Source organism: Polistes canadensis, unplaced genomic scaffold (genome assembly GCF_001313835.1).
Source record: "Polistes canadensis isolate GaletaPanama2010 unplaced genomic scaffold, ASM131383v1 scaffold_2, whole genome shotgun sequence".
Taxonomy (NCBI): Eukaryota; Metazoa; Arthropoda; class Insecta; order Hymenoptera; family Vespidae; genus Polistes; species Polistes canadensis.
The window spans coordinates 8,916-20,886 of NW_014569549.1; the positions used below are offsets into that span (position 1 = coordinate 8,916).

At 33.4% G+C, this 11,971-nt stretch overlaps 1 protein-coding gene across 1 annotated transcript in view; it reads right to left on the reverse strand.

The window, feature by feature from the left end:
- Positions 1-141: 141 nt before the first annotated feature.
- LOC106785032 (alpha-2Da adrenergic receptor) overlaps positions 142-11,971 on the reverse strand; it is a 78,107-nt gene continuing 66,277 nt past the window's right edge. Inside the window, exons 2-3 of the mRNA XM_014745148.1 lie at positions 2,560-2,967; positions 142-2,418 (exon numbers count right to left, since the gene is read on the reverse strand). Coding sequence (XP_014600634.1) covers positions 1,819-2,418; positions 2,560-2,967 — 1,008 coding nt within the window. The 3' untranslated portion in view covers positions 142-1,818. The remainder of the gene's footprint in view (positions 2,419-2,559; positions 2,968-11,971) is intronic.

Below are 11,971 nucleotides of genomic sequence, written 5' to 3' on the forward strand. Positions count from 1 at the left end.
AAAAAACACATACGTACAACGATATCGTAAAAAATATTCTTTTGACGTCGACGAATCATCCAGCGGAACGCTCTTTCGTACATACAACCCTACCAACTCCCCCCCCAACCCCCGCTTCATATTTGCATCCATGTATTTTTCTTCCTTTTGATTTGTTTTTTTTTTTTTTTATCTTTTCTATTTGTATTTGTATTTTTATCAAAAAACAATCGCGAACGTCCTGTTCGTTTCGAACGAACAAATTGAGATTTAAAACAGATGTTGCTCGTACGCGTTTACACAACACGTGGAAATACAACACAAATATATCAATTTTACATACGTACGTGTAGAAAAATAAGGGTGCAGGTGGTTGTGGTTGTGGTGGGGTGAGACAGAGAGGAGGGGGGGAGAGGTTGAGACAAGAATAATAATAGAAAATCATGTCAGAAATACGACGAAACTTTCCGATATTGTCGACAAGTGAATTTTGTTCATACTTGAAATTCAAGGATTTAGTAGGAAAAAAGAAAAAAATAGAAAGAGAAAGAAAGAAAGATAAAAAGAATGAAATGTTGCATCTCGAACGAGTCTATGCTAATAATCCGACCAACCAACGTGCCACAATCTTATCAATGAAATCCATATTGACTTTCCATCCGCTTTTCTTATTTCTTTCACCCGTCTCGTCGTTCGACGATCCGTCGAATTTCGACGCGTACATTTCCTCCATTTTTCAAATATTCCAAGGGGGTCGTCAATAGTAAGTATACCGGGTGTCATTGAAAATTGTACGCTACGTTGATTTTATGTATATTCACGTTGAACGCTACAATCGAGATACGAAAAAAAGAAAAAGAAAATGGGATAAATTTGATTCAAGAATTTAAATGAACAGGAAAATTGATTAAAACAAAAAAAACAACAAATTAGATAGTTTTATTATAGAAGGATTATTAGAAGAGGAAAGTAAACGTACTCGGATTACACGTAAATAGTAATCGTCTAGTTTTAATTGATTAATTAAATTTAAAAATGTATTCTCGTGTGTTAGGGGGTTAAGGTTTTTGTCCGTACAGTACGTTCCGCTGGAAATTGGTTAAATGATTTCAATAATAATTACCCTAATATCTCTCTCTGATTTCGTTCTCTCATTATCGCGGATATCTCTGAGTGCATTAGTCTCGTTCATCGTATTCACGCCCGGCCATTGTTCCTGAATCGAAATACGTGGGAACGTCTGGATCATTTGTTAATTCGCCTTTTGGATAATATTTATCGATAGTAGTTAATACGTATACGTACAAGGCTTTGAGAAAGAAAGAAAGAACAAAAAAGAAAAAAAAAGAAATAAGAAAAGACGAGAAAGTATTTACTACTTTTACTCGAGATGAGCGGAGTCAATAATTTATTCCATTTGTTCTTTGGATATAATTATAATATATATATATATGGGTTCTGATTTTTGAACAAAGATCGATCTCCTTGAGATTGAATTGTTTTATTAGTCAACACGATTAAAGATTATCGTATTATTCATTCCATTCGCGTCTCTCTCTCCGAAGGTTTTTACGCTTCATTTTCCGAGATCCGTATCTGTATAGATATACATACATATATATATATATATATATATATATATATATATATATATATATATAATATATATATAATAAATCGAATTTTGATCACAATTCGATTATTATCCCTAGATCTTTCGATAAAAATTTAAAGATCGTTTACGAGGGATTACGAGATATTTTCGTTGAAATATAAATCATCGTGTCTCGAATACGTGGCGTTTTGTTATTTGTTATCCTCACGGAGAGAAGCTGTCTTTCATTTGAAAAGTATACGACGGAATGCCCGACGGAAGTCCTTGTTGAAAACGGTATAGATAAAGGGATTCAAAGCTGAGTTCATGTAACCAAGCCAGAAGGCAATGACGAATGCTTGGCTTGGTATATTGAGATCAGGGAAGAGGGGTTTAACGATGTAGAGAAGGAAAAAGGGTAACCAGCAGGCGATAAAGCTGCCCATGATGAATCCTAGGATGAGGGTTGCCCGTTTCTCTTTTTTCCTGGCAATACGTTTCTTTTCTCGTTCGGGATCACGTGGCTTGGAGGATTTAGCCTCTACCATGATTTCTTCTTTTCCATGTTGCTTAGACGTATCCGCTTTTTCCCTCTTGACCTTGCTGGTAGTTTTCCGACCAAAGATCGGCTGACAAAGCCGTAGTTTTAATGGCTTCACCACGGCACACCTTGATACAACACCACTGTCCGATGAGGATGGGTCGAACTCTGACACCATGTCCGTGTCAATGCCGACGCTAGGTGCTCTGCATCGTACCACAACTGTCTGACTAGATTGACCATCCCCGTTCACCGACAAACTTGCTTTCAGGTTGCTCTTTTGAACTGGCATGGGTATAGTTACCTGATGACAAATCAATCGGGACACGTAGGAAGAAACGTTACCTTTTTATACCCCCTTTTTTTCTTTTTTTTTCATTCCCTGCCCACATCGTACCGTTTACTTTCGTAAACGTTATTTCCTAATTAATATGATTGATTTTACCTTTAAGGTGTCTTTTTCCTCCATTGGTATACTGTTGCCACCGGCTGGATCAGCCTCCGACGTGCTTACGTCGCTGGCATAATCGCAAGTTACGATTGGTATTTGGACTGGTTGGTTTTCTATCGTTGCAACGTTTTCCATCAGAGTTCCGGCGCTACCCCCGGCACCAACCGGCCCTGACCTCCTAGAGTCCAGTGCTGTAGTACTCTGTGTGAAACTCGTCTGTCTGATATCCGGGGACTCAGGTGGCACCGCTACTGGACGTGGTCGTGGATGTTTTCTTATACCACGACGTGCTCTAGCTTTCGCTGCGAAGTAAATGCGTATGTAAACGAACACCATGATGCAAGAGGGGATGTAGAAACTCCCGAGTGCCGAGTATAATACGTAACCGATATCCTCCGAGAGCTGAAAAATATAACCAAAAAAACAAATTTTGTTAACTGTCAACACACATACGTGGATACATTAATTCAATTGTTGTTATTATTAGTTTTATTCTATACGATTAATGATACACACAAAACACATATTTTTATTCGGAATATAAATTATTATATATTAAGATAAATCGAAAGTTTTTTTGTTTTTGTGAACTATTATTGTATTATAAATTGTATTAGAAAATTGTTTAACCAATTGTCTTTTTTCTGGGGGGAAAATTTAATTTGAAAATATTAATATTAAAAAACAGAAAAACCCAGGGAAACACATTTTTGCTAATATTTAATAAATAAAGATAAATTGTGGTGGTGGTAGTAGTAGAAATATGCAACGTAGGAATGACAAGGAGTGTGAGAGATTTTTATGATAAAAATTTCATTTCTCTCGGTACTGGACGCTATTTAATTTCTCATTCGCTATACTTCTTTTCATTTTTCTTTTCGAATCATATCACGGGACAGTATCGTCGTCGTGCGAAATTATAAACGTTCTTTCGTATCATCCTCTCTCTTTTTCTTTTTCTTTTTCATAGTAGTCGAATAATATGGAATGGGCAGAGGAGGAAGAAGAAAAGGTCAGGAGGTTAACGGGGAAAGAAAAAGAAGGTAACGGGACGCGCCAGATGTCTGACCGTTCTACTAGGTGGTACGCAAATATGTGGAATAACCAGCAATTTCTGTCGACGCGAATGAAAATTTATGAAAGCGTTTCGAGTCAATATGCATATCGTTCGTTTATAAACGGCCATTTTGGGTTCCTCTCAACGAAACATTTTTAACGCTTATTTCTTTTTTTTTTTTGTTTCATTTTTTTTTACTTTGCTCTAGTAATATTTTAACGAAACGCAATATCGTTTATTTAATAATACAAACACAAACACACACACACGCACACAGATAAAAAAAGAAATTAATTAATCCCTTAGGAAATTGAACGTCATCGTTATTTTTTACGAACTTTTTAGCAAACATTCTTAATCTATTTTTCGAAAAGACCGTATAATTCAAAGATATTGATATCATTATTATTATATTCAAACGAATAAACATTATTCTTAGTCGAAATTTATTTATAATATATTCGTCATCGTGTGTATGTGTAACGTTTATAAAAAATCGAATACAATTTAAAATCGTCAATTAGAATTTTTCAATCTAACTTATGTACGTAATCGTGAAATTTGTTAAACAAATTTTTCGATCATATATTTTCAACCTACGATTAATCCCTTTTCCAAACAGGATATTCCACTTTGTACGCGAATGATATGTCGCGTGTTTCGAAAAAAAATTCTTCGAAGAACAAAAACGCGAATGAAAATAAAACAAATATTTATTATAACTTATAAACCCCCTGTTTTAAATGAAAGATCTAAAAAAGATCATCATCATCATCATCATCATTTTATTATAGTTTGCTTGTATGACTTTTCCTCGTTATCAAAGGACCCCCGACCTTCTTTTTTCATTTTTTTATTCAACACACTATCGTATTCCTCTTGAAGCTGGTTTTCTTGATTATAAACGAAAGCACGTATCTTCTATATCTAATTTCAATTTTCTTCTATCTAATTTCAAACAGTTCTCTGTTTATAACATCAAGAAAATACGCGTGTATTTTCTCCTTAGTCTGTAGTTGACATACATACACTCACGCCATATTACTCGTTTTTATCGTCGTCATCTGGCACCGATGACACCTCCTTCTTCTTCTTCTTCTTCTTCTTCTTCTTCTTCTTCTTCTCTTACCCATTTGCTCTAATTTTCCCTTCGTTCTCAATTATCTACTCTACCATTCAACTTCTCTCTCTCTTATTCATCGTTAAATTTTATCAATCATATTCCCAAAATCATATATTCATCGAAACTCATTGAACTATAATGTGTTAAGTTTAATTTGCGTTTACCTATTATCGATTAAATCATTTCAAACGTTCAAACATTTTCAATTATTATTACATAAGTGATCTCCTTTTGAAAACAAACAATAATATCTCTTCTATGCAAATGTATTTTTATTTTGAATTCTTATATAAGAAAAAAATAAAAATCAATATAAAAAAAAAAATGGAAAATATATATTTATAGAATATTTTGTTGACACGTAACACGATAGAAAATAATAAAATCTTTATTAAACATTTTGTTTCTCTCGTAAAAGAAGGGGCTAAAGGAAATGAAAAAAAAGAAAGGGGCAAAAAAAAAAATAAAAAGAAGAAAATACGAATTGATGGATCGTTGATCCGATAACAAAATTACACGTATCCCGTTCCATTAAGTTGTTGTTGTTATTGTTGTTGTGTTGTTGCTGCCGCGACAGGTAACGTTCATCGACAGTTCGACGTCCGTTCGTTCGTTCGTTCGTTCATCGTATTTTATAACCGTATATAAACTTTCAAACACGTTTACGAAGGGTCTCCTCCATCCCACCTCTCACCCCCCCTCTCACAACAATAAGCTATAGTTTCCGAATGACGCGTGTATTATATGCCATTAGGAGAATATAATGAAGGTGGAATAAACAAGTAAAAATAATCAACTAACTTTTACTATGACGTATAGAATCGCAATGAAAAATATAGAAAAAGAAATAAAAAGGAATTGGTAGGGGGTAGGGGGTAGGTAATAATAAATCATTTTTCCAAATGCACTTATTATTAAAGTTAATGTATATAAAGGAAAGAAAATCCTATCAATTCTAAGCTACATCGAACGTGGCTTATTATCATGGATGAAGAGAATGAATACTTCGATCGAGATTCGTGGTTATATAAGGCAACTTGCCAAATCCGTTGCATTTAAGAGGAAAATGCCACGAAAGGGTTCACCCCTTCCCTCCCTTTCTTCCTCCACCTCCTCCCCTGAAAACCTTCACTACCTACTCGAGTCACACAAGATTATCCGATGAAAAATAGTCAAAGAGTTATTTTGCCCTTTTTTCTTTTCTCTTTTCTTTTCTTTTTTTTTTCTTTTCTTTCCTTGTTCTTTTTCCTTCCTTCTCGCATCGATACGAACGGACGTTTCATTTTCTTCTATTTTTCTTTTTTCTCTTTCTTTTTTTCTTTTCCTTTTTTCTTTTTTATCACGTTCTCTTTTTTCATCTCTCTCTCTCTCGGTTTCCTTTTATAATTGCTCACCTTTGTGTGAGCGGATGATTAGCTCGCTAAAGGACTCCTCCCCCTACCCTTTCTTTACCCTAACCCACCCTCCTACTCACGCAAATATTATCATTCCACTTTCACAGAAAACGTAAGATAACTTTTTAATTTACATAGTCACGCGACTAAGTTAACGATTAAAGGATAAATAAAAGAAAAAGGAAAGGGAAAAGTTTGGGAGGGAGGGGGAGCGGGAGGGGGGAAAAGAGTCATCCTCCTTTTCTTTTTTTTGTTCTTTTACTTTTTCTTGCTTCCTTTCTTTCTTTCTTTTCGATGAAAATTATTTTTCGCGTCTTTGATCGCGTCTTTATTCGATAATTGTATTCACCATTGATACGATATTCCTCGTTTTATCCCATAGACATCATTCAGGATTATAATAAATATCTGTCCTATAGTTCATCCCTTTTTATCTCTTTCAACCGAGTCTCATCCCCCTTCGCGAACCCTTATTCCCTTTTTATATCTCGTCAGGATGGGGTTTTTTATATTTATATACCTTCGTCTATTGCGACGTGACACGTGTTTGTTTTATTTTTTTTTTGTTTTCGTTTTCTGTGTTTTTGTGTTTTTTTGTCGGTCTATATCAAAACATACGGGGGTCGTTTACATGACGTGCGTAAACAAAGTGAAAGTACTTTCTTTTTTTTTTCTCTTCTTTTTGCACGAAAAATTTACCTGCAATTTTCCACCCCGCTCCCTGAGACCATCCCCTCCCCCCAGCCACCACTCTAACCCATCGAGATCTTTAAACGATGAAAATAAAATTGAAAGTAAAAAAAGAATAACCGATGATGATGATAAGTGTTTCGTATAAATGTGGGAAGTATGTTTTGGCACGAAAAATGGTGGGAAAAAAAAAAAAGAAAAACAGAAAAAAGAAAAGAAAATAGAAGGAAGAGATAGGAAAAAAAAAAACCCAATATGTAGAAAAGCTTTCGCTCGGTTATAATATATCGAAGAACACCCCTCAAGGCTAGTTTTGTTTTATATATATATATATACATTTTTTTTTCTCTTTCACCTCACTAGGACTCTTCAGAACTTAATCGAGAATAAAAAGAACGAAAGAAAAATGGAACGGCCTCGATGGAGAAGAATAAAAAAAAAAAAAAAAAAAGAAGAAGAAAAAAAGAAAGCAAGAAACGGGAAACGTTTTTGTATCGAGGAAATTACATGTCCGGCATAAAAAAAAACGTGGAATAAACGTGGTAGTAGCATAATCGATGCGACTGTCAGACGCAGATGAAGACTTTTTTGATATCGGTAAGCACCCACGCATGAATAAACGCATACACACGTTCTGTCACATGATCAAAGAGAAAGAAGTGACCCAATATGGAAAGGGAAACTTAGGAAGAATGGGAAAAGTAATGGTGAAGGAAACGTTAAAGGAATATATTGAGTGTGTATGTGCGTGTATGTATGCTAGTCGAAAACATTTTTGGAATCTCGATTAATATCTCTTTTTATTTTCCTTTTTTTTTTCTTTCTCCTGTTATTGAGAATCAAAGGACGACCCTTTTTTCCCACTTTTTTTCCTCTTTTTATCAAACGTTAGCGTAGACGACAAGAATTATACGACCTTTTTTATTATTGCAACTGTGATAGAAAACCAATCACATCGTTTTCTATCGGCACCTATTTTGTTCGCGTTAAATCAACAATAATTAAAAAAATTAGGATGATTAACGAATCACCGTGAAAATATTTTATTATACCAATTTGAAAATCTTGTCGTATTTATTTCGCAAATAAACCACCACCACTACAACCGTTAGTTGCGATATTTAAGAGCTACGAAAAATTTACGGGTACAATTTTACGATCCACTCGAAAAAGACGAAAAAAAAAAATTAAAAAAAAATAAAAGTAACAACGAAAAGACATTGAAATTGTGCGCATACTTTTTGGTTTATATTTTTTGTATATATTTATACATATATACAAATACACGTATCCTTCAACTATTTTGTCGTCCTACTCGGAACTCTTTAACAAGCTTAACGCGACTTACAAACACATATACATACACACACACTCATTCGCAGTAGTAAAAATAAATCTTCGAATGGGCAAACGGTTCGCAAGTTGTGGTGATAAATTTCGTTAAAAGAAGTAGCAGGCCCTAATAAATGTACAACGTTGTAATTTTATGTCAACGTGCGAACGAATAAAATGGCTTGAAGAGGGATAAAAATACGTAGTAGTAAAAGATTGAAACGTGGTAAAAAAAAAAAAATTTACGATCAAACGGAGAAATCGCACGCGTATATTTATATAAATCTATACGCGTATATAGAATATATAAAAACTACAGGGTAAAAAAACGGGTAAAATATATTTTCAGTATTTCGCCCGTGTAAATTTCGTCGCAAATGTTATACACTTTTGTATTTTTAAAAACAATATATCAACGTGTATGCGTCACAATTTTTCCTCCCCTCCCCCTCGTCGTGTGTTTTATTATTAATTTCGTTCTATACGAATTTTCTCGTACAATACGGGTCGTAACGTTGAATGGTACGGCCCTTTATATGGGTCGTTGATAAAAAAAAAAAAAGAAAAACAAAAAACGTTAAGAGAAAATGATATTGTTCGTGCTATGATGTTTATAATTTGGTCCCGACCCAATTGGTTATATAATACTAATGCATGTGCACGGTCATAGGTTCAAATTATCGAACAATGACGAACTTTTGACCCTTTAAATTTTCCTTTCAAAATTTGGAAACTATAAACTATTGTTAGGAAGTAAACGAGTGTATTATTATTGGATTATTCCGTATTCGAAAATCATTTTCCTACCTATCGAGCGTATTTGTATTTTATTAAAATGTGTTATGCAATGTATTATTTTTGTTGTTTTTTTTGGTCCCGTAAACGATACATACCTCTTTCCGTATCGCGACCGGCACACGTTTATTGCACATTCTATTAAATTTTCAACATTTACTTTGGTCAACGTTTTATCCCGTTCTAATATTTTGGCCATGGGATTTTTATTTATATACGTAAAACGTAAATTCTCTTTGTTCTAAATTCGTTTTACGTCAACCGATAACGTATTCAATTTAATGACGATAATAATAATAATAATAATAATTACGCAATATGACATACATAATTTATTATTGTCCTATTGATACATCCCTACGCGCGCGCGCTAGTGGTTTATATTATTCTGTTATAATTAATTAATTGCATATTCATATTATTAAAGATACATTGGTAATGATATTGGTAATAATGTAGGGAACATATAAAATGAGAAACGCGTATTATAATTCATAGAGAGAGATTAGATATAGTTTTATTAATAATATATTAGAATTTAGAATTCTATAATATATGATGAGAAAAGCTTTGATAAAAATACGAATATCATGAAAATATAAAAATACTTTCTTAAATGATTACAGTTGTTTATTCAAGTTGCGTTCAAAATAAAATACGTGACACGAAATGTAGAATATAGATTTGGTTATTCGATAAAATCTGTCCGATTATTTATAAACGTGGAAAATACACGGGAGTATACGTACGAGTATCCTGAATTTGTTAAAACTGGTACATTGACCTAGATCATTTCTTAGGAAACACCTGTCGTCGTTGTCGAGGTGGTTGCAAAAACATGGTTATACTACCTTTGTTACACGAATACACTTTTATGTAGGATATCTTATACGAGCATCGAATTAAAACAATTAACCGAGTTAAAGTTCTCTTCTCTTTTCTTTTTTTTTTAATACTTTTTTCACACTTACGAGTAAACATACAATGTCTCGAATAAGAGTTCTTGGAATCAAAGTTTTATTACCCCAAGAAAAGTATTTACTCCTTTTACGATATATATTTTGTATGCAATGTGTCCCGCATGCGCAACCATCCAAGTCAATGACCTTTCTTCTTTCGTATACTCGATCGAACTTTTTCAATTAAACTATCTCGAAAATGTTTCTTTCCCATTTAACTATTCAAGCGAAATAATGCCAATTCTAATCTGAATGATTAACGTCAATTTATGACATTTTATGGATTTCTTTTTTTATTTTGAAATATCCAATTTTTTTCACATTTAACTTTTATTCACGCGTAGATGGAAATTGAGAGAAAAGAAAAAAAGAATTGAAGTTTCTAATTTGGTCGAGAAATTCAATATATTTTCAACCCCACTCTTGCCGTTTATTATTTATTTTCATTTGTAAATTTCATTTATTCGCACAAACACCGAATTGAACATTATTTATCTTCGCAAAGATATTTTCGTTACATGATCGGAATCCATAACATTATCCATACATTAAAGAGAAAAAGAGAGAGAGTGGGAACCGAATTGAAGCAAAAAGGAGAACGAAAAGAAAAAAAAATCATTCTGGAAGAATCGTGAAAGGTTAGTTGATCTTTTTTTTGAAACTGGCGTCCTTTAAGAAGTTACTTTCAAAGTGTGTGAAATCTAATTTTATGATAATTTATAATAAGTAAGCACTTTGAGGTTTTATCGCGGAAACGCGTTGACGGAAAAATATTATAAGAAAGAAAGAGAGAGACAAAGATAGAAGTAGACAGACAAAAAATTCACGATGAAGGAAGAAAAAGGAAAATCCATCGTCTTTTCAATCTTAAAAGAGAAAATACGAAGACATAGAAAATATGAGATAATACGAAAGAAAGAGAATGAGAGAGTGAGTGAGAGAGAGAGAGAGAGAGAGAGAGAGAGATGTTCAAGGTACGTGACACAGCATGGTCACGAACTTTTAAAATGAAACCAAGTTTCCTGTGCACACCACAAGAAATATTAGCCCCTTAAAACTTGCAAAACCACGTAATCGTCATCACCTTTTCTTCTCGTTCATTGAATACGTCGTAGATACTCTTTCTCTCTCTCTCTCTCTTATACTATTCAATCATGTCGATTAAATTGACTAATAAATTGTATGCAGTTTTTTTTTCCTAACATTTATTTACTGCGCAAAATAATTCATCAATATATTATCAATGATTAAATCAATTTTAACGATCGATAAATATGATCATCGATTGATTTTTATTCTTTTGTTCTTATTTTTGTTTAGTTTTTTAAATTCGTTCTAACATTGATTTAACATATTAGAATAAATCAAAAGTTCGTGGCCGATATTATTGTATTATAAATTACATAATTGTATTGTATTTTGTTAGATTTATTTTGAAAATGTTAATTTAAAAATTGTACGAACTTTTGCTTCGCCCTAATATGATTGGACATGTTTTTTGCTTTTGCAAAAAAAAAAAAGGAATAAAAAATTAGATCTCGGTTAAACGATGACTAGTAGCTTGTAAGTTGGAAGGTATAAAAAGTTGGGAATGTCAGTAGCACGATATGCGACCACTATGTCACCACAACGAGTTCAACTTGGAAGGCTCTGTCGGTTTCCACCGCACGTGGCCAACCCCGAACACACAATCCTCTCTCTCTCTCTCTCTCTCTCTATTCGTATCTACTTGTTCAATGTAAACGCAAACTTCTTCCATAGATCAAGGTACTCTGGTGTCTTCTTGAGTTTACAATTGATAGCTCCAAGTATAAATCGTGTGTGTGTGTGTGTGTGTGTAGACATATAGATGGGTTTATAGATGTTTGAGAGAAACAGAAAGAGAAAAGAGTTTTAACTTTCTTTGAACTTTCTTCTTCAATCATTTGTAATCGTTTGAACTGATATTCTTAGTTTTTCCTTTTTGCCTACTTCACTTCGCAAACAAAGAGATATGATTTTTCATTCAATTATTTTCATAAATGATGTCACGTGCCTTCCTCCCTTTTTTTTTTTT